The sequence below is a fragment of the Mastigoproctus giganteus genome, chromosome 10, assembly GCF_048544385.1.
Source record: "Mastigoproctus giganteus isolate SK-2022 chromosome 10, ASM4854438v1, whole genome shotgun sequence".
Lineage (NCBI taxonomy): Eukaryota > Metazoa > Arthropoda > Arachnida > Uropygi > Thelyphonidae > Mastigoproctus > Mastigoproctus giganteus.
The window spans coordinates 33,832,562-33,857,513 of record NC_143584.1 but is presented as its reverse complement, the minus strand read 5'-3'; the positions used below and the strand labels follow the sequence as shown (position 1 = coordinate 33,857,513).

The 24,952-nt window shown below is 35.6% G+C and overlaps 1 protein-coding gene across 1 annotated transcript in view; it reads right to left on the bottom strand.

Moving 5' to 3' along the window:
- Nucleotides 1-24,952, bottom strand: part of LOC150078962 (L-gulonolactone oxidase-like) — a 116,489-nt gene that overhangs the window by 69,987 nt on the left and 21,550 nt on the right. Inside the window, exons 3-5 of the mRNA XM_090382578.1 lie at nt 24,701-24,826; nt 9,274-9,371; nt 1,215-1,305 (exon numbers count right to left, since the gene is read on the bottom strand). Coding sequence (XP_090238704.1) covers nt 1,215-1,305; nt 9,274-9,371; nt 24,701-24,826 — 315 coding nt within the window. The remainder of the gene's footprint in view (nt 1-1,214; nt 1,306-9,273; nt 9,372-24,700; nt 24,827-24,952) is intronic.

Sequence of the window (24,952 nt, the reverse complement as noted above, 5' to 3'; positions counted from 1 at the left end):
AAAAAAAAAAAAAAAAAAAATTATTATCGCTTTTTACTGACAAACTAGATGACTTCAACTGGGGCCAACCACCCAGAATGAAGGCAAAAAACAACAAGAGGTTCTCTGTTTCTGTGATGATCAATATATGCTAAGTAATTTAAATCTAAACCAAATATAAACCAGTATAGGCCGAATGTAAATCGAATATAAATAAATCGAAAGATGATAATAAAAGTTAAGAAAATTTAGAAATATTAGAATCAAAGGTAAGAAATATAAGTAAAATATAAAAGTAAGCATATATTAATCATCGTTGACCCGACAGAGAACGTAATTTAATGATTAAAATAAGATTAAATATATAATACATACTACATATTGACCGTATCTAGGACATAATGTAATAGTCATCAAAATAATGTGGTGCCCCCTATGTGATGGATACGGTAAAAATAAATAATTAAATTAACGCATAGAGAAACATGCAGATAGTAAGAAGAAAAACTAAGTTTTAGTTTTGAATAGAAGTGAAAAATAAAAAGAGATGAGAAAGTTGACCTGCCTTGCATTTCAACTTTCACGTCTCATTTTATCTTTCACTTCCACATGATGTGCTCTATACAGTGTCCCATGGAAATTTCAAACTGAAATCTGTTTCTAGCAGGAATTCTTACAATGTGGCACAAACTACTTGTCTGCATCCAAACTCAAAGAGCTTTATGCCTTTGTTTGAAAATGAACTAGATACAGTTTCAACAAATAGTTTTTTCTAGAAATAGTTCAGTTCATACTCGGGCACTACTATAATGTTCTCTGCTAATGATGTAGAGGGCATTATAGTAACCCTCTAATGATGTGCAAAGATACTATAACACTTTATGTCACTAGCAGAGTCAATGTTTTGCATATGCTGATTGCCCTAATCCTTTTGATAACATAGTGTATATGTTGATTGCAATACTTTGTGGAATTGGTGCTTGTAAAAATGGTGTGTATACTTTTGGCTAAAATTTCACTATTTAAATTAAAAACACACATCAGATAACTTGAACTCAATTCAAAATGAATATGAATATTTTTCAGTCCCTTGCATGATGAGAATTTACTGCTTTTGGTTTTGTTCTCAGATTATATTAATTAGCTAAAAACCAGTGGTTAGAGTGACAACATTTACTGCATATGTAAGTAGAGTGTTTGATGCAACAAAACATGTTAAAAAATTAAAAACTTACATAAGTGGAAGACGTTCCAAATTTCACTCCACTTCCATGGGTTCCTGTGCTAATAACACCACCTAGTGTTAGATCTGAAACAGAACCTAACCTGTAAGAAAATAAAAAATATCTTTATGCATATTTAAATGAGAAATGTAAACATTCATACATTAAGAGCATAGAGCGTTGGTATTCAATTGGTCATACATGTACTGCTGATGGTATGCCAAGTCCTTTCAGGAGTACACTGGTATACAAAATTAACTTAGGATCTTACCTGTACTTCTTTCACTTTATTTGGAAGCCTTCTATGAGGAATGCATTAAAAGCTTTACTAAAACCTAAATACATATCTGAATTGTTACTTGCATCTAACTGTTTATTGATTAATTTAATGACTAATTACTGTTAATCACAGTAATTTGCCAGTTTGGTCAGGCATGAACTTCCCTTAATGAACTAATGCGGAGATCTATTCAAGATACCATTCTTGTTGAGAATGGTCCTTAACTAGACTCCACGATCTTCCCTAGCCTATAGTTGCCCAACTCATCTTCAGGCACCACCTTTCTGGACTGGAGTGACATTAGCACTGCTGCAGTATATGCACGAGTCTAATGACTTTTTCATTAACACTCTCAACAGCCTGATATACTCACATGCAGCTGTTTTAATTGTAATTGAATATATACCATCCTCCTCTAGAGACTTGCCTTCCTCAAACCTCAGTAGTTTAACTACCACTTCTCTGAGATCATTATGTCACTTAATTTACAGCAGTCTGACTCCTGAACATTCCTGAGAGATTTGAACTGGCTTTCAATTATAAATGTTGATGAGAAGTATCTGCTCAACTAAACTGCTATTTCTGCTAGGCTTTCGGTGGACCTTCCATTACAACTAATTAAGAGACCTATTTGCTGTATTCTCTTCTTTTTTTTTTATTCACATAGGATTCTCATATCACCATGCTCAGCTATCTCTGCGTTTCTTGCAATCAGCTTTCACCCATCTTACACTGTCAATAGTTTTTCAGATAATCATGAGATTTTATAGATAGTAAAAATAATAGTATTGGCCATAAAGTGCAAGGAAGCTACAGGTTTTTGCTGGAAAAAAAAAAAAAAAAAAAAAAACCCCAACAAGTAGATAAAAAAAACACAAATTATATGCTTCCCTCCTCACACAGGCGTATCCACTTGAGCTTTCAATTTATTCAAACTGTCAGCCTGTGGTGGCAACTTGTTCCAGCCATCAATGACTCGCTGGCTAAAAGAAAATTATTTTATATATTTTTTATTTTATTTTATTAATAGCAAGATTCACAACAGGTAACCATTAACAGTGTATCTGAGATCAGTTCAATAAACATAATAACAATAATATGAAATCCAACAGGACGATAAACATTGATATAGATTCAAACAATAAAAGCATGTGTACAAAAGAGGATTGTATTAAGTTAAGTTACCGGTAAAACAAGTAATAATTAATCCGTTAAAGAATAGAAAAATAATATAACAAATAATAAGCTACAATAATTAAGATGTTTTGTTTGTTTGTTTTGGTTTTCAGGAGCATTAGCAACTAAGGCCATATTGCTCCGAGAATATGCAGTGGTCATTCCCTGACCTTTCCGTATTTGGTGGTGACGGGCTCGAACCCCGGTCTAATCAAGAAGCGTGTGTGCTACGCACTGTTGCTCCTTCCCACCTGGCTACGGAGGCACTTATATAATTAGATGTGAGCTAGTCACTTTTCAGTTTAAGAGAAGAGGCAAACTTGTGGATGGAGTTCATCAGTGATTGGGAGTTGTCAAAGAAGTCAATGAGAGAGTCATTTGCTGATTTGCTGATTCTGTTCAGTGGACTGAACTTCATAAAGTCCATGTTGGCAGAGTCAAGGCGAAACGGTGTAAGGTTCCTGACTTGTCTACAGGGAGCATTGAAGTTTATTTTACTCAGGATATCAGATGCTTCATAAATTCCAGTGATTACTTTGGCTAGAAGGGCAATGTCAGCAGTAACTCTTCTAGTGCACAGAGGCCTCAGATGAAAGTAATCACATAGCGATTCAGCATTTTTTTTTGCTGAATTAAATTCTTAACTTCACTTGTCATCCGTTTTGACATCTTATGTTTATGGATCTTGACCATTGTTATGATTTACGTTTGTGCTTTGAGGATAAAAACAATGAATATTTGCATCTGATAGCAGTCTCTCAAGTCAAATGAATCCAAGAAATAACTCACTCCATTTTATTCCCTTCTCTTGAAGCCCTCACCTTTACTTTTGACCACATAAATTTCTTTAGATACAAACTATTTTATGGAGCGGTGCTCACTGAATTTTATTCAGAAACCAACAAAAGGCAGTAACCTGTATTAATAACACCCCTCTGCATGATTTTCGATTAACATTTGTAAACTAATAGCTGTTTTTAACTCAATTTTTTATGCTGATTTCAGTTGATGAAAGTATATTCAAGTATTCAAGGCAGAACTAGACAAACATTTGGAACGAATGGATCAGTGAAATGGGAAGGTTTTTTTTGTTTTTTTTTGCTGATGCTGTATAAGCTTGCTTTCTTGTATCATGTGCCTCTACTAATGCTAATGCTATTGAATGTATTAAGTTAGGAGTAAATGCTGAGAATTTGTAAACTAAATCTTCACATGTTGCCAACACTGGCTTCAGTCATTTGTTTCTTGACTTTGAGGGCTCCATGCAGCAGTATTTATCAGTAAGAGTTCAGTTTATTTTTGAAGTTACCATGCTAAACTTGTGCTGAAAGGTGAGTAAAATATCCTCATGCAAGTGTTTGAACAATCCACACTTATTTTGTTATGTAGTCCTCAAACAAAGACAAGATAATACAGAATTTGTAAAAAATGTGTATTGTGCTTATTTTGGAGTGAAACTTGGTGCCCAAGATAAACAATGGGCCCCACAAAGTTTGCTGAATCTGTATTGAAGCACTAAGATTGTGGAAAATTGGTAAAAAGAATGCTATACCATTTGCAATTCCCATTATTTGGCAGGCGTCTACAAACCACTATAATAACTGTTAGTTTTGGTTAGTTAATGTACAGGGACACAATACAAAGAGTAAGAAAAGGGCATTGTGTATCCTAATATTCCATCTGCCATCAGACCAATCCCAAAAGGAGAACTTGCTGATTCCACACTCTCTACTTAAACTGAAAAATGTAGCAACAGAGAGTGCTGAAAGTGAAGCTTCTGAAAATGAAATTGAAGTCTACATGCCTGGACACATTGAGTCCAGCCCTCGAATGTTTTCACAGCATGAACTCAATGATCTTGTAAGAGATTTAAATTTACTAAAGGAATCTGCAGAACTCCTTGGTTGTAGACGTAAGTCAAAAAATCTTCTAGCACATGGGACATTTTTCTAATGGTACAGACACTGAGAACAAGAACTAGTCCCCTACTTTTCAGAGGATGATTCTGTGTTTTTTTTTCCCAGTAATATAAATTACTTAATGAACTAGTTAGGAATTAGTTTCAATCCTATAGTGGAGACTTTTATTGACTCATCAAAGAGGAGTCTCAAAGGAGTGTTGCTCCACAATGTAAATAAATATGGGTCGATTACAGTAGCTTGCTCTGTGCATTTAAAAGAAACATATGTGAACTTGAAGAAATTATTGACAAATATTAAGGTTATTTGGTTTTTTTTTTTTTTTTTTTTTAGGAGCATTAGCAACTAAGGCCATATTGCTCCGGTGCGGTGGTCATTCCCTGCCCTTTCCGCATGCTCCATATTTGGTGGTGACGGGCTCGAACCCCGGTCTAATCAAGAAGCGTGTGCTACGCACTGCTGCTCCTTCCCACCTGGCTACGGAGGCGCCGAAATATTAAGGAAGAAGAACATGGGTGGTTGGTCTGTGCTGGCTTTAAAGTGACAGGCATGTTACTTGGATAGCAATTTGGCAACACAAAAATGTCTTGCTTTTTGTAAAAAGTAAGCTGGGATGCCAAGGTCTGGCCAAAGAGGGGCAGTTTGTTGCCTGGATCAAAGGACATAGTTCATAAACTACTGGTAGACCCCAAAACCGTCCTTCTCCCATCCTTGCACATCAAACTGGGTTTGACGAAACAGTTTGTGAAAGCTTTACCTTAGGAAGGTCTCTGCCTCACCTACCTTTGTACTAAATTCCTACTGATCACCCAAGAGGAGCTAAAACAAGATATTTTTGTTGGACCTCAAATTCACAAACTTATGAGGGACCGAGATTTTGAGGGAACTCTGAATAAAAGAGAAAAACAGGCATGGATTAGTTTCAGATCTGTTGTTGAGAACTTCTTAGGGAACAACAAAGATAACGACTACGAGAATATAGTTGAAAATATGTTAGCAAACTTCAAGAAGCTGGGCTGTAACAAGAATGTCAAGGTACACTTTTTACACTCCCATATTGACTACATTCCAGAAAATCTAGGAAGTGTTAGTGAAGGACAGGATGAGAGGTTTACCAGGGAAGGTGGAATGTTAACATGATGGCCAACTATTGCTGGATGTCAAAGATGGACTAGAAAGTAGAAGGCTCTGCAAGAAAATCAAAGAAACGAAAATTTGACCCATCGTAAATCAGTTTTTAAAATGAGAAGTGAGTGTTTTCAATGTGTATTTAAATATAACAGTCTGGTGAAAGTAGAATTTTGTTGTAATTTCAGTGGACAAATTCTGCCAAAAATAAAAATTTGTGAAAAATTAAATTTTCTTTTGTGAATTTTGAATGGCATGATGGAAACAAATGGAAGTTGTTTTTGAAATCAGCATTAGAAAAAATGCAGAGCAGTATAATACAACGATGAGCCAAAACATTATGACCAGCAAGTCATTACACAAATCGAAGCAACTGCAGGTGAACTACGGCACATGCACGGGTTGGAAAATGGTATAAAAAACACCTGATATTGAGCTCTGTCAATCAGTGTTACTCTTGTTCTTCAGATGGGAAAGGCAGCAGACTTGAGCGAGTTTGACAAAGGCCAAATTGTAATGGCCAGACGACTGGTTAAGAGCATATCTGAAACAGCAAGCCTGGTGGGATGCTCACGGTAAGCCATGGTTAGTACCTACTGAAAGTGGTTCGAGGAGGGAAAACCCATGAACCACCAGTGAGGTGTTGGACGACCACGGCTCATCGATGCTTGAGATGAGCGAAGGCTCTCCCGGATGGTACGTGGCAACAGAAGGGTGACTGTGGCACAAAAAGCGGGTAATTGGAATGCTGGTGATGGGAGTGATGTGTCACAACACACAGTACACCGAACCCTGCTGAAAATGGGGCTGTGTAGCCGCAGGCAGCTCTGAGTGCCCATGCTAACCACGGTTCACCTGCGACAGTGGCTACAATGGGCATGCAAGCATCGAAACTGGAACTCGAGTGATTGGAAGAAGGTCGTCTGGTTCGATGAATCACGTTTCCTGTTGCACCACGTGGACAGTCAGGTACGTGTGCATTGTTTACCTGGGGAACCAATGGCACCTGGATGCACCGTGGGATGAAAACAAGTCGGTGGTGGCAGTGTCATGCTTTGGGCGATGTTCTGTTGGGAGGATACCCTGGGTCCAGTCAGTGTGCCGGGCACTCTGACTGGACCCAGGTACACCTAAACACATCATTGCTGACCAGGTACACCCTTTCATGGCAACGGTCTTCCCCTCTGGTGGTGCCGTCTTTCAGCAGGATAATGTGCAATGCCACACCACCCGGATTGTTCGAGACTGGTTCACAGAACATGAGGAAGACTTCGAGGTATTGCCCTGGCCTTCAAATTCCTGAGACATCAATCCCATTGAGCATCTGTGGTTTGTGTTGGAACAGCAATTCCGATCAGCGGGGTCTCAACCACGGACCTTACAGGAGCTAAAAGATCTGTTGGTTACGTGTTGGTACCAGATACCACAAGACATTTAGAAATCTTGTAGCGTCCATGCCTCAATGGGTACAAGCTGTTATGGCTGCAAGTGGAGGACCAACATCATATTAGGTAGGTGGTTATAATGTTTTGGCTCATCGGTGTATATAGTTAGTAAAGAAATTATGTTAAAGTTCAATAAAAATAAAACAATCCTTCAAAAAACAGGGTCTTTTTATATGAAGAATGTGTAAAAAATTAGCAATGTTAGCCAATAAATAAATAAATAAAATAACATTCAAGTTTTTTTTCTCTACCATCAGCAAATTGTAGTAGTAATTAGGACCAAATAATATGGATTTTAATTCAACATTATCTGAAGTGCTACACATTCTGGATGAGTGATAATTCAAAATAGTAAAGATTTGGAATTAACAGAAAAATATATGACCTGCTGTAAGTAGTGACAAATTTCAGGATATATACATCATCCACATTAAGAATCAAATTCTTGCATAGTCTCCTTCTTCCCCCTTCCACTCACAGAAAATCAACACATTTTTACAATGTTTTTCTTATATTAAAAATAATACAGATTATTTTATAGCTTTCATATGCTTAGGATTACATTCCTCAAGTGTTCCTTTTCTACTGTAATTCAAATATGGTGAAAAAGTGGAGAAGCTAGAAATTATTACTCCACTGCCTGCTACAGATAAAAAACTGACACTTTACTGGTTTGGTGATTTGTTTGTGACAGAGTGTGTGTGTGTGTGTGTGTGTGTGTGTGTGTGTGTGTGTGTGTGTGTGGGCGGGGGGGGGGGGGGGGCAAGTACAGTAAACCTCCGGTATTCGTGGGGGTTACGTTCCTGAGAAATGCTTCGAATACCGAAAACACGAATACTGAGTTATGGCTCCCATAGTAATAAAGGGGTTCCAAAGTATGAAATATGTAAGAAAAACTAGTCTAAAATTTTGTCTATGTATGTATGTATTATATGTACCTTCATAATATAACTATGTACATGGACAGTACATAGCGAAATGCAAGCATATGGCATCGAAATGAAAATAAGAAACAATTTAATATTAAATGTAATATTTATTAGAAATTTCAAACAAATCTTTCAAACCAGTGCCTTTGCTAGCTAAAAACTTACTGCCAGTGCTATCACCAGTTTTGCTAAAGTGTTGATAAAGGAGTTTTGCCTTTTCACGAATGATGAGTGAACTTAACGGAATTTTATTTTGAGTTCGGTCTTCTTTCCACAGATTTAAAGCTTTTTCCATTTTTTCTAATTTAACATCATGAGTTACAGAGCAAATTTTTAAAGCAATTAGCGCATTTTCACGGACACTGTGGCGGATTTTTTCTTCCCATTTCTTGATTGATTGTACCGTTGACTCATTGATTTTATAATGTTTTGCCACTGAGGAGACACTTTCACCATTAGAAATTTTATCTAATAACTCAATTTTATTTGCTGTCATTACCTTCTTTGATCTTTTCACATTTTCCTTGTTATTCGTAGCCATATTTTTGTACGGGTTAGAAAGAACTTGTCCACAATTAAGTTACTTTCTTCTGTTAACACACTCGAAAAAGTCTGTTTTACACTGCAAAACGGTAGATTTATCACTTTTGTAAGCATATCAATTTATAAATTGATAAGCATATAAATTAAAAGCAAACGACGAAACCTTCCATGACAAGCGCATAACACATACTGAACAAGGATTAGCGAGAAACAACCATGCTTGCGATTTTGTCACCCCTCTCCCCCCACCCACGGAGAGCTGCTTTGACCGGGAAAGATAATTTTAGCCACGCCCATTTTTTTTTATGGCGGAAAATGTTCACGGCACTTTAAAATTCACATTTTTTTAGGTTTCATTTTATATTAAATCAGCGACCGCGAATACGCGAATAGCGGGGGCTTACTGTATTACATTTTAATAGGCAACAGTATCAATGAGTTCCATAATTCTTGCCCTTAGAAAAATTAGATTATGTTCAGTATCAACTAAACATAATACTAATGGCATTAACTTTTTTTAAGAAGTTATTCCTTGCTCATTATTAAATTTTTAATAAATATAACATTATAAATACAATATATTTTTACATAATAGTTCACGGGAAAAAAAGGTAACTAAAAGGGATATTTTAAATTAGAATATATACCTACACAGATAATGCTAATCCATGTTGTGGAAGGTAAATTTCATTGAGCTCCTTAAGGGTAATACCAGCCTGGACTTTTATAGTACAATTGTCTGTATCTACCTGTATGAATGCAGAATAAGGCATTTATTATAGTTGAAGAAACAAACAAAACAATACTCTTTTCAAAACTTCATTTTTAAAAAGACCACAAATAGATGTAACATTGTGGATCATTCTTTCAAAAAATTATAAGTGGTTATTTATATTAAATATATTTTATATTTAAACATAAATTACTTTAACAATAATGATACTTGATTACACTAAAATTAGTGAATTCACCATAACTGCATTTAAACTACAGTTAAATATTAAATAATTAAGTTAAGTATTATCTAACACAGTCTTCAAAGGAAGACTGTTACACAGAATAAAATATTGAAGTTATGAAGAGAGTGCAACACACTATGTTTTTATCTAGAACTTTGTAAACAGGTATTAGTACAAAGCATTGGTGTTAAGTGGTAAATGTGAAAAGCAGAAACAGTTTTCAATAATGACTAGAAAATCAAAATAATAGTCAGCAATAACCAGTAAATGAAGCAGCCTTTAAAGCCAGCATAGAAATAATCTATAACACCTGGAAAATGTCAAAAAAATGTTTAAAATTCCATGGTAGTTTCTGATAAGAATGCAGAAGAAAGATTAAAACACAAGCAGTACAGATGGAACACTTCATATTAACTCAGTTCAAGAAATGAAATGAATTAAAATTTAAAATCTTTTGTACTTAATGCATAAAAGTTCTACACCCAGTTCTGATATCTTCACATCATTAGATATGTGAGGTATGGAGTAGTTATAAGACAATGGAAAGTGCCACAGTTAATCTCAGTAGAAAAAGTCTATTATACAGTAAATTCAAATATGCATTATAATTTGTGAAACCAACTCCGCACTTAATGCTATTAGACTTATTTATTAAGTGTTAAATCAGTTATGTGAAGTTGGAAAGATTTTCCAAAGAGCTATCCAACAATTTTTTTTCAAATAAAGTCACTAGGCACTTCCAGTTCTGATACCATTTTAGCTAGTGATACATTTGTTTGACTCCCATTTTTCAATTATTTAAGCTGTTAGCCCTTAGCCATGTTTAAGAAAAGAAATCACAATGCTTTCTCCTATCAAATATGCAGCAGAAAGTCTTATACTATGGAATTAAATGCAATTAAGCATTGGAATCAAACATTAAATATACCTCACACCACAGAGTAATAATTCTTACAGCAAGCAAGGGTGGTAAATATAATTAGGGTCTGTACCATATTTTTCCAAGAGGAAGGAAAACTTCTCATAACTTGGCTAGAATACCAAAATCCAGCTGTTGCATTCAGTCTAGCTATGCTCCAGGCCAAAGTATCAAACACTTTTGAGAAACTGTACACAGTATAGTTTCTCAAAAACGGTTGGTATATGTATATTACTACAGCTGTTTGGCTTATGTATATTACAACTAGAACAAACTTGCATAATATAAGAGCAACGATAAGATGGCAGCTGGTAAATTCCCAGAACAACTAGCCAAATGACTATAGAATTCATGATAATTTATAATTTTTTTTTTTGGGATCCAGTTTGTCTTTATACTGATGATCTTAAGTTTAAATCATCTCTAACATGCTGCTATTTTTTTTTTTTTAGGAGCATTAGCAACTAAGGCCATATTGCTCCGGGGATATGCGGTGGTCATTCCCTGACCTTTCCGCCTCCTCCGTATTTGGTGGTTCATGGGCTCGAACCCCGGTCTAATCAAGAAGCATGTGCTACGCACTGCTGCTCCTGCCCACCTGGCTACAGAGGCGCCAATCACCTCTGAGACTAGAGGAGACTGCTAACAACCAGTTACTCAATCATTACCTTGTAATTACAAACAGCTGTATCTCTTATTTTGGGTTGACTATAAATGCAAATATCTTGCTAACTTATTTATCTCAAAGAAAAATAGAAAGTGCAGCGTGTGTGTGTGTTGTGACATTGCACTGTTATGACAGACTTAAATTCAGTGTACCACAATGCACACTGTACTTTCTGTTGCATGGCCATCTAACTGACACTAACTGAGGTGATGCACGTAGGAGTCATTCTGTGCACACTCACAGCACAGCCAAGGTGATTGTTGAGGTGTCAAATAAAACTTAGAGTTACCACACTGTTTGCTGCTACGATCACAGCAATTGATCAAATATTTCCGAAGATAATTAAAAGGGAAATCACAGACACCTTTTTCAATGACCCTGCATTATTTAAAAAAAAAAAATAAATAAATAAAACACACGTTATATATTATTTCATATTATTAGTTACTTTCATTATCAGGTATATTTCAAATGTGCATTTCACAGAGTATTAAATTTGAAATTGAATATGCCGCTTCCTGCAGAGTAGTATCCCTCTTGAAACATAAAATTTCATGTCCTTGTCTTTAATGTGCACAATAATCAAATAATAATGAATATTTCAAAACAGAACCAAGGTAAGACCGCAGATATTTATTGTATTGGTGGGAGAAGAAATACAAGCAACCCAAAATTATAAACAAATGTAGAATCTTCATTTGTCTGGTACAATGCCATTCTTCAAGCAAAAAGCAAAATAGTGTTGCAAGCACAGTGGTGGATCAAGCAACAGGTTCTAGTATGCAATTTCTGTAAGAAAACTGTAAAAAAAAAAAAAAAAAAACTGTGGTAAAAGTTGACTATATTTAGGAAGGTGAAAATAATTTCAGATTTTAATCATTAACAGTTAATGTAGGGACCATTACTTTCAAGGGCCACCTGTTAGTAACTGCACCACTGCTGGGTTAAAAAAATAAAAAAGGCTAACAAAATCTGGTTCATATAAATAATTTGGCTATTATCTTAAACATTTATGGAGTATATATAACATAGAATCAAAAAGTATATAAAAAAATTTTAATAAGTGTCATTAAAAATTTTTTTTAAAGTGTTATTAAATAAGTCCCTATATGCATTTACCCCCAAACTAAACATCTTTTACACATGTAATTCTTAATACCAGCAAACAATAAATAGATCAATTAATTAATTAAAGTATAATTATGTTTACTGAAAAACATAGACGGGGAATATATTTTGTAAAAAGGATAGGTGGAACAGGACCAGGGTATGTCTGCCAGGGGCAAAGGTTGATGACATTGTAGAGCGGTTATCATCTTTTAAGGGCACAAAAGGTGATATAGTTGTACACGTTGGCACTAATGATATTAAGAGTAGGAGACCGGCAGAATTATTTAACAAGTACAGGTCACTGTTGAAAAAAGCCATGAATTAGGTTTGAAGTTGAAAGTGTCTGCAATTCTGCCCAGACACGATACGAGGGAGTATATGACGAGAGCCTTGTCGATCAATTCGGCCCTGGAAAGATTGTGCAAGGCTCAAGGGGTAGAATTTTTTTCAGCCTGGACTGTACTTGTTAACAGGAGAGATTGCTTCTACAGGGATGGGATACACTTAAATAGAAAGGGTGCAAGAATATTTGCTGATGCTATCGAGGCAGTGTTAGGTGGGTCGGAAAACTGCTAGTTTGGGGGGATACAAAGACTAATAGTTTAACAGTAACCGCAGGCAGAGGTGAAGGTGATTCTTGCACAACTTCTATTAGAATAAGAAGCGACCTGGAGCGAGGGGTGTTGGGGGTTTCAGGGACGGATGGCAGTCATCATGGAATAGTTGGGTATATGGGATGTGTTAGGGTAACAAGGAATAGGCATAGGAGCATGTATGCTTGCATGTATACCAATGCTAGAAGTATAGTAAATAAATTTGATGAATTTGAAGTGTTGGTCAAGACATCAAAGGCAGATATTGTTGGGATAGCAGAGACGTGGTGTCACAAAGATATAAGGAATGCAGAACTGGAATTTGGGGAGTACAATGTGTACAGAAAGGATAGACAGGACAGAAAGGGAGGGGGTGTGTTATGTTGTTAATTAAGAAAAACAAAATCAAAGGAAGTGCACCCAGTTAATATAGATGAACAGTGCTCTGTTGAGTCAGTTTGGTGTGAGATAAGCACTGCGAAAGGAAAAATAAGAGTAGGAGTGTGTTATAGGCCTAATGACTTGAATGAGTACAATGAACAATTGTACAGAGAAATAGAGTGGGCTAGTAAATCAGAATGTCTTATAATGGGGGATTTTAACTTCCCAGATATTGACTGGAACTTGTGGGTTGGTCACTCACACACTAGTCAGACTTTTGTGGAGTTATTGGATGATTGTTTTCTGCAGCAGCATGTTCGAGAGGCAACCAGAGAAAGTAACACTCTTGATTTCGTTATCAGCAGTGATCATTCGTGTATTAAGAATTTGCAGATAAAGGAACCACTAGGTGGCAGTGATCACAGTGTGCTGAAGTGGGATTTACTCAAAGAGGTAACTACCGTCAGGGGTAAAGGAAAGGGTTTTTGCTTCCGTAAAGGGGAGTACAGTGGTCTCAGACAGTTTTTAAATTCTGTACAGTGGGATCAACTGACGATGTTACAAACAGTAAATTCTAAGTGGGAAGCATTCAAAGAATTAATCGTGGAAGCTACTAGACTTTATATACCGATTAAGAAATATCGTTCAAGGTTTAGGCCTAAATGGTTATCAAATGAACTAATGAGACTCGTGACAGAGAAGAAAAATGCATGGGATGCATATAAATTATCAGGTGACGCAGAAGCCTGTGGCAGATATAAGCTAGTCTGTAATCAGGTCACAAAGGAGGTTCGGCAGGCGAAGGCGGATTACGAGAAATCTTTGGCAAAAGATGCTAAGAAAAACAGCAAGGATTTCTTTACTTATATAAACTCTAAAAGGAAGGGGATGAATATGATTGGTCCACTTGACATTGATGGTTCGACTGTGGATGATCCTGCTCAGATAGCAAACAAACTGAATGAGTATTTTGCATCTACATTCACACGTGAGAAATTATTACAATTTGAAAATGGAAGAAGGTTATCAAATTGTAGCAGTGTGCTTAATGATTCTGTAATAACTGAGAGCAAAGTGGAGGAGAAATTGTTGAAGTTAAACATAAGAAAGGCACCTGGGGTGGATGGGATCTATCCAGTTATTTTAAAGGAGGCGGCAAAGCAACTAAGCAAACCCTTAGCCATAATTATGAGAGCATCATTGGACTCAGGGGAGGTTCCCACGGACTGGAGATGTGCAAATGTGTCCCCAATTCACAAAGGTGGATCGAAGGGTGACACGAGTAATTACAGACCAGTTAGTTTAACTTCTGTTCCGGGTAAAATAATGGAGTCGCTGGTTAAAGATGCATTGCAGGATCATCTAGACAAGACTGCAGCAATAATTCAAACACAGCATGGGTTTGTTAAGGGAAAGTCTTGTCTGACAAATTTGATTGGTTATTATGATGTGGTCACAAAGGAACTGGATGCAAAAAATAATTTTGATATCATATACTTGGATTTAAGGAAAGCTTTTGACACTGTTGCGCATGGAAGACTACTGTACAAATTGGAGCAGAATGGTATTAAGGGTAAGTTGCTACAATGGATAAAAGGATGGTTAAGTGGGAGAAGACAGAGGGTGGTAATCAATGGGTGCTGCTCTTCGTGGACTAATGTTATTAGTGGAGTCCCACAGGGTTCGGTGTTGGGTCCTCTGTTGTTTTGTGTATTTATCAATGATATTGATGAAGGTATATCAGGCTTAATGTCGAAGTTTGCAGATGACACAAAGGTTGGCAGGGTTGTTAATGACAGTAATGGCAGTGTGCTACTGCAACAGGATCTAGATAATTTGGGCAGATGGGCTAAGAAGTGACAACTGAAGTTCAACCTTGACAAATGCAAAGTACTGCATATGGGTAGAAGTAACCCCAGAGAAACGTACCAACTGTGTGGTACTACACTTAAGGTGGTAGAAAATGAAAAAGACCTGGGAGTAGTTGTGCAGTCAGATATGAAGTTTTCTGAGCAGTGCAGACAGGCTGCTAGGGCGGGTCATGGGGTTTTGTCAATGATATATAGGAATTTTGCTAGCAGGGAAAAGGAGGTGATTGTCCCTCTGTATAAGGCAATGGTCAGGCCACGCCTTGAGTACTGCGTACAGGTCTGGAGGCCTCATTTTAGGAAGGATGTAGAGTTGCTTGAGCATGTACAGAGAAGAGCAACACGATTGGTGAGGGGAATGGAGGGATTCTCTTACCAAGAGAGGCTTAAGTTCTGCAAATTGCAGTGGCTGGAGACTAGGCACCTGCGCGGTGATCTGATTGAGGTCTATAAGGCCTTGAATGGGTTGAGCACGCTGAATTCTGATGGGATCCTTCCACTTGTTCAGATTACCAACCTACGGGGACATAAATTCAAATTAAGAAAGGACAGATGTAGAATAGATGTGCGGAAATTTGCCTTTAGCCAGCGGGTGGTTAATTGCTAGAACAAACTTCCATCTGTCGTTGTAGAAGTTGATAGGTTAAATAAATTTAAGGAGGAACTGGACAGGCATTTGGAGGGAATGGTGTGATTTTTTTTTTTTTTTTTTTTTGGCTGATGCTGCATAAGCTCCTACACTTGCTTTCTTGCATCATGTGCCACCACTACTACTACTACATGCTAAATTAGACCAGAAGGTATGTACAACCATCTATAAAATCAGAATGTTGAGCTGCCTTAAGGCTTTTTGTATCGACCACAGTCCACAACGGTTACAGGTAAATGCATATCATATTTTATATTGATGCATACCCATTGGGCTTTGGGTTCCAATCCCAGTTTACTGTTAACACCAAATATTTTGGATTTCAGAAATTAAAAATATACTTATAATCCAGTATACTTAAAACTAAAAACTTAATATGATAAAGATCTAGTAAAACTGTTATTGGGACTACAGAAATGGGTATGCATGAGACATTCATTTAATAAAGGCTATCTGTCCACTCAAAGCCCCTGAGGAAGTAGCAGAGATGACCATGTGAAAGAATGTAATTTTGTTCCCAAATTTTGCCTTAATTTTTCCGTTAATTCTTCCTTAAATTACCTTAATTTCTCCTAACTTTACCTTATTATTACTAATGTGCCATTAAAATTTTAAACTAAACCTAAACCTTATTATTATTATTTCCACTAACCTATTATTATCTTGGAATAATTCTTTTAGCAATTTAAATTCAACATGTAACAATAGGCTAACCCAACATTTCTCAAATTGTGTTCCACAAAAAATTGTAATTAATAATTAAAAAAATAAAATAAAATAAATTTTGCATATTTGTAGCATACACCACTTTTGTATAATTATAATATTTAATAATTTTTTTCAGTTATTAATAATACTGGCATAGAATAATAATAAAATAGACCATGGAACACTTTATTTTGGCGTGCCTTTGCATAGAGAAGTATGCGTAGAAGTAATGACACCTATGAAGTAGCAATGTGGTGATCTAGTATGCCATTTGTATGCGATTTAGCCTGGAGTACACAGGTTAAAGGAGAGGAGGAAGTGAATCGATATCATAACCAAACTTTAATTTTTAATAAATATTTTTTGGTTAATTATTAGTATTTAGAAATATTATAATTAAAATATGTGATTATGGATTGGCGGTTGAAAAAAGGAACTTTAAAAAGAGAAGCAAAGTACTTCTAGTAGTACAACTGTGGTCGATGAAAACGAATACAATATTGTTACACTTCAAAGTGAGACTGAACAATCGCAACCTTTTGTTCCCCAGAAATCTGAAGTGAAAAAACATGAACTACTAATAAAAGACCAAAATGAAAGTATGATGACAGTTATTTGAATTTCAGCTTTACATGTGTTGGAAATAAAGATGCTCCTGGTGCACAATGCACCGTATGTAATAAAATATTAGCAACACTTCTTTGGCTCTTGCTAAACTTGTGTTTCATAACTGTTCCGTGAATATGTTGTGAGATGAAAAGTGAGCCATAACTAAAAAAGTTTGGGAAATGCTGGGCTAACCGACCACTGCTAGCACACCAATTGCTATGCAGACAGTCAGGTTGTAATGACTGAAATGCTTCCAGCCCTAAATAAAAACCATAAATCTGTATACATAGTTCTTCTCATATTTTGAAGCATTATATGAAATATTCTTGAAAGAACCTTGAAAAATGTATAAAACCTATGTACTCTGAGTCCACACAAAAAAAAAAAAAATAAATAAATATATATATATATATATATATATATATATATATATATGTATATGTTTTATAATTTTTAACTGCTAATTTGTCTTTTATCACTATGTTGGATAAACTTTCATGTAAATGTGGTGTTAATGCTATTGCTGGTTTAACAATTATACATTATACGCACATTAAATTTATGCACAATACTTTAATGTGCGTATAATGTATAATTGTTAAACCAGCAATAGCATTAACACCACATTTACATGAAAGTTTATCCAACATAGTGATAAAAGACAAATTAGCAGTTAAAAATTATAAAACATATATATATATATATATATATATATTTTTTTTTTTTTTTTTTTTTTGTGTGGACTCAGAGTACATAGGTTTTATACATTTTTCAAGGTTCTTTCAAGAATATTTCATATAATGCTTCAAAATATGAGAAGAACTATGTATACAGAAAGGACAGACAGGAAAGGAGGTGGGGAGGGGTTATGCTCTTAGTTAAGAAACACAAAATCTAAGGCAGTGCATGGATTTGATATGGTGATATGAAATACAGTTCAAGGCTTACACCTAAATGGATGTAAGATGAACTATTGAGATGTGGCAGAGAAGAAAAATGCATGGAATGTATATAAATTATCAGGTGATACAGAAGTTACAGCAGATATAAACTAGTCTGCAATCAAGTCACAAAGGAGTCTAGTAAAGACTTTACTTATATTAACAGCAGAAGGAAGGGGCTGAATCATATTGGCTCACTTGACGTTAAGATAAACAATTTTGTGATAACTAAGAGGAAAGTGGAAGAGAAATTATTGAAGTTAAATATAAAAAAGGCACCTTGGATGGATAGGATCTATCCAATTTTAATAAGGGAGGCAGCAAAGGAAGTAATCAAACCCAGCCATAGTTATGAGAGCATCTTTGGATTCAGGGGAGGTTCCTGTGGACTGGAGATGTGAAAATGTATTACCAATTCATAAAGGGGGAAATCAAAGGGTGACATTAGTAATTACAAACCTATTGTATGTTAACTTCTGTTCCAGGGAAAATAATGGAATCACCACTTAAAGAAGTAATGCAGGACCATCTAGACAGAGGTGTAATTATACTTCAGTCACAATGTGGGTATGTTAAGAGAAAGATCTTGTCTGACCAATTTGACTGGGTACTGTGATGTAGTGACAAAGGAAATGGATCCTAGTATAACAATATCAAAATAATTTTTAAATTGTATACTTGAATTTCAGGAAAGCCTTTAATACTGTGGCACATAAAAGACTGCTGTAAAAACAGAGCAGTGTGGCATTAAGGGAAAGTGATTGCTATGGACAAAGGGATAGTTGAGTAGGAGAAGACAGTGGTTATCGTAGTGCTCTTCATGGACTAATGTTATTAGTGGGGTTCCACAGGATTTTATGCTAGGCCAATTGTTTTGTGTAATTATTAATGATATTGATGAATGTATATCAGGCTAATAAAAAGTTTGGCAGCAGGAGGGGGACGAGGTTAATGACAGTAATGAAGGTATTTGACAAATGCAGAGTACTGCACATGGGTAGCAGTGGTACTATACTTAGTGTAGTGGAAAATGAAAAGGGCCCGGGGTAACTGTGCAGTCAGATATGAAGTTTTCTGAGCAATGCAGACAGATTGCCAGGACAACTCATGGCTTTTGTCAATGATGTACAGGAACTTTGCTAGCAGGGATAAGGAGGTGATTACCCACTGTACAAGGCAATGGGCAGGACACACCTTGAGTACTGCATACAGGTCTGGAGGCCTCATTTTATGAAGGATTTAGAGCTGTCGGAAAGGGTACAGAGAAGGGCAACAAAAAGTTCTGCAAATTGCAGCGTCTGGAGCACCCGTGAGGTGATCTTAAAGGTGTTTAAGGCTTTCAGTGGCTTGAGAAAACCCAGTGCTGATGGGATTATTCCCCTTGCTCAGACTATGCACATAGGAAGGACAGCTGCAGAATAGATATGTGGAAGTTTGTCTTCAGCCAATGGGTGATTGATTGCTGGAACAGGCTTCCATCTGCTGTTGTGGCAGTGGATGGTTGGAATAAATTCAAGGAGGAACGAGATAAACTACTGGAGGGGATGGAGAAGTGAAATAGGATTTTTTTATTTTTCCAGGCTGATGCTGTATAAACTTGCTTTCTTGCATTATTTGCCACTATTAATATTCAGAACATTACAAATCTTCTGGTAAGTGTTGCCGTCCATCTCTTAGCTGTGTTTTTATGTAATTGTGGACACAGTTTATAATAGACAGCAGCACAAAAATATATTTAAAATTGGAGGAAATGAGATGTTATTTGATCCTGGCTGATATAAAATTGGAAATTTTATGGAATTCAGATCTAGGCGTTAATGAAACAATCAAATGATACATGAATAGATATGGAAGATAGCATTACAACAAAAAGCAATGATGAAATTTTTATGAATTCTTAATGTTCTTTTAAAATCTCTCTACAATTTTTTAAAAAAAAATTCTGACATGATTTTTTGAAATAATTTCACTCTAATCAATATAAGAGCAATTAATTTTTTAAATGATTTAGGTATAAATTTATGCACAGAGTTTTAATATTTACACATTTTTAAAATTTCACGAAGGAACTTTCTCTGCAGAGTCCACTACTAGCAAAAAACTCAAGTCCATGCACAGTCAAGAAACTCATTACGGAAAAGGTTAAAACATATACTACCACACAGATGGTGATAATGATCAACTCTATACTTTATTTATGAGGTATGGCAAAAAAAATCTCCCAGACTGGAACAATAAAAAGAACACAAAGTGAAGGATATCAAAAATAGTTTTATTTTTATTTGAAATATTTACCGCCTGAATGAATGCACTTATTACACTGTTCTAAAAGTTTCTGAAAAGAGTCAGCGAAGGTATTCAAAGAGATGATGTTCAGTTTGGCAGTTACATTTTCTTTATATGCTCAATGTCCTGAAATCTCTTGCCTTCAACAGCAGCTTTGGGAAAGAGGAAGAAGTCTGCTGGTGATCAAGAGAGTAGGGTGGATGGTTGATCTGTGCAATGACATGTTTTGTCTTCACAAAAAGTGTGGAATGGATGGGGGCTTTGGTTTGGTTTTATTGGCACATTAGCAACTAAGGTTATAATGCGCCAAGACCAGTGGGTGGGGGCAATTTCATGTAACAACAAGAACAGTCTTTCTCTTGAAATTGCAGCCCTACCAAGGAAACACACTTCAATAATTTTTGTAATACCTGTACACAGCATTGACTCTATCCTCTTCAGGTACAAATTCCTTGTGAATCATGACCTCTGTTGAAAAACACGATCAGCATCATCTTGATCCCAGACTTCTGTAAACAAAACTTTCTGGGCCTTGATCATGATTTTGAAGTCCACTGTATGCTCAGATGCTTTGTCTGTAGGTCATACTGAAAAATCCAACCCATCTCCAGTGACAATACAGTCGAGGAAATTAGGATTGGCCTGACAAGTCTGCATGATGACACTGTTCATTGCTTCTAGTCGTGAGGTTGTGTGGGAGAAATTTTGCACAGACCTTCCTTTTCCCAAATCTTCTTGCAAAATTTTATGAATCATCTTATATTCAATCATCAGCCATCATCCTGAGGATCAAATGACAATCTCTTTCCACAATTTCCCAAATTTTGCAATTCTCTCCTCATTTCAAGGGGTTGATGGACGCCCACTTCTTGAGTCATCACGAACATCCCCGTGCCTTTGAATCACTTATACCATTCAAACACACTAGTACGACTATGTTTCATCACCATAAACAGTTTTCAACATTTCATACATTTCTCTTGCAGATTTTTCCCATTTAAAGCAAAATTTGTTATTCATTCATTGCTCTATTGCAAAATTGTGACACAGAACATTAATGCTACTAACAAAACTGGTTGTTACTTGCAACCTACCAGACTACTGGACAATATCTGTACAGATGACCCCTACTTAACACTAATAATTCATTCCAGAAAAACAGAGCGCTAAGTGAGCGTTGCATTCCCATAAGGTAACATATGTATTTGTGAGTTGCGGTCGGTGCCATAGGATATTTCCTAATCATTAATAAACGGTAGTGAAAAGATGCACAGATGTCGGTCAAAATATTTAATATTCAAATATTTGTACATATAAAATATTCTGCATTGCATACATATATAATTATGTGGTAATTACTTACGTACCAAAATTAAACTTAAAATCATGAATTTAATCATGAAAAATGTGTCGATTTTGGGTTGAACTTTGGCCCTCTTCCAAATAAACTAAAAGGGGTTTTAATTTTAAATCCCCCGCAGCGTTACCACCCAACAGTAAAGTCAACCAATCCTTCCCCGCTTTGAAACCTGGCATGTTTTTTTTTTTTCTTTCGATGTGAAACTTCTTTTAGGCATTCGTTTCCACAAAAGTCCTGCTTCATCTATGTTAAAAACTTGTTGAGAAGTATAACACACAATACCCCTCTTCAATAATTTTAACAAGTTCTTTTTTTAAAGTTTCGGCTCCTTGATCTGCACTTGCGGCTTCTCCCTGGAATTTAAATCTATTCAACTAGCCCTTACTAGTTAAATCTATTCAACTAGCCCTTACTAAATGGTTCCACATTTTTTTTTTTTTTTTGGGTGAGTTTTCTTCAGATCATCATATAGGCTTCTCTCTCTTTCTCTTTTATCATATTTAACTAAACTGAATTCCACATTGGATATTATCTTCAATAAAATTAGTTAAAGTCTCTCCATTTCGATCCTAATAGCCGGCCTAGCCCTAGTTGCTTGCAGTGGAACAGCAGTCTTTCCTGCTGCTAAAATTAATTCTTTATTTTTTATAATTGTTCTTACAGTTAAACTTGCCAGTTGTAAATTATGGCACACATTGGCTTGTAGTTGCCCGGAATCGATTCGCTTCAAAACTTCTAATTTAATTTTCAAATTCAGTCTTTTTCTTACATTTAGTCTTCGTACTGCGTCCAGACATTGCTTTTTCATTCTTATCTGCCATTATTAACTATTCGAAAATGTATCTGCGTTGGTTGCATTAATTATGATAAAATGTTTGAGTAAACTGTCCATTACGCACGCTGTCTAATACTGTACTGAGTGATGACTAGACTTCAGATAAATGCATATAATGCAAATATTACAAGCAATATACTTGATCATTTTTTAAAATGTTGATCTCGGAACTACGTAACAAGTCACTGTACTGCAATTAAATTAGAGTGGGAAACGTTTTAACGCTGTTTTGCTATTCATTTTCAAGCTATCGACTCCATCAAATGAAACGATTTCGTTAAATATGCCAAAAATGCAATCTGTAAAAGAGCGTTATAGTCACATACAGGTGATATAAGAACAGCGTTATAGTGAATCAGCATAAAACGAACCATGTTATAATGAGGGCCTGCTGTACTACTATCTGTTGGAGCAAGTTTGAACTACAACATACCAATTTTGTTTATTTTCAAACTCATTAAAGACGATTGCAACAGCATCAGTCAGGGAACTTTATTGCCACACCTCGAAGTTTTTTCTTCTGCTTCGATAATTTTATTTAAAATGAAAATTGTGTAACATTAATGTAACCAACCCTTTAGTATTTGTTTCATAATATCCATTTATAACTTACCCAAAAACAAAGTGAATATTCAGTTACAGAGTTCTGGTTTCTTTTTTCATTAAAAATTCAAATAAACAGTGCAGTATTCTACATAACTAGATCTTTAACTACACGAGTAGCTACTAACAGTTGTGTTTGCAATCTTGACAGTGTTTTTATCTAATTTATATCATTAATTAAAAATAACAAACAATTTCCATCCAATCTACACAATTTGTTTTAATCAAAAAATAGGAGTGTCTTTTGCAACTAATGTTCATATCTAATTCATTTAATTTCTTCAATTCAAAATAAAAATAGTGCAGCATTTGTTGCAACTATCTCTTAATATCAATTTATCCTTCTACACTTGGCAATAACAATTTCGTAATTAACACATAATTAAAAGAATACAGGGTTTTACTTCACATAATTTCTTAAATTTAAACATGGTTTGGCAATTGGTGTAACTAGTTCTTAAAATTGCCTTAATCCTTCTTTCCTTTCTCTAGACTTGAGAACAATATCCATAAGGATTTTAAAACATTGCCAAAATTGGTCTATAAATGTGGTTGGGTTATTGGAATGCTTTTTTTGTAAAGTCTTCTTTTCCATCTAGTTTCAATAAACTCAGTAATTTTTTGACTATAAAAATTTACATGGAGTGCAGCGTGTTTTTTAATCTGTTATTAGAATTAGTTATTTCCATATATGTTACGCTATCCAACACATGTAGAAATGTAAGTACAAAAAAAAAAGTTCCAAAAACTACCACCATGTGGAATTGGCTCTCTGTGCAACTGATATGTATGAAGATTGAGATGTTTTCAGTATTTTCGATATATTGATCATTTGTGTTCACTACATGCTGGAAGCACAGTAAGCATAGTCAACTGTTACGCAAAGCATATCACTACTAGTGACATGCCTTATGATGCTTTTGTTCAAATAAGCTAGAGATGGGATATGCTCGTGATATATGCTAGTATCAAGGACATATCCATCCCCATAAGTCACAAGGACTGAGGTTTGGAAATCGAGGTGGCCAAATGTTCCTAAAGGGACAGGAAATGGTGTGGTCTTTATTCGATGCGTTGAAGATGTCCTGACCAATGTGCAGAGGAGCTCCATTCTGCATAAAAACAGTTGTTTCAAAGTAGAATCCTTTTTTCTGAAGAGGAAGAATCACATGATGCGAGAGAAGATCAGAGTGATGCTTGGCTGTTGTAGTACACATTTCTAACCTGTCTTAGTGTAAGCCTATCACAAATACTGATTCCTCTACATCAAAAAAACGAAGTTCTCTCTCTTTCACTCTTGATATTACTATTCTAAAAGCTACTGACTCTGTAAAAATCATAAATCCAACCTACCAAGTTATATTGTTCCCATATTCGGGTGGTGCCTCCAAAACCTCTCTTAAACCTTATCCAAAAGGGGGCAGTCTGTAAATTAATGACTCATTGTCTCTTTCTCCCCACCCTCCCATACAGATGTATAAAAAATTCTGTATAATAATAATAATAATAAAAAAAACTATTTCTCACCCACTGTGTTTACATATTAATTACTGATATCTCTGAAGTTATGTTTTAGAATGCAATACATACCTGTAAGACCTCTTTAAAATTTTGTAAACTGATCATAAAATCATCAGTGCAAGCAATATCAGATGGTGAATGTCCATTTCCAACTACTCTTATATTTTTTTTGTTTTCTCGAGCAAAGCAAAGAATCTGTAAATTATTAGAAAAAGAAAGGATGGCTGAGACATATTCCAATACTAAACCTTTATATACAACTATGAAATTCCAAAGACAATTTACTAAACTAAAATATGACTAATCTACATTAGAAATATT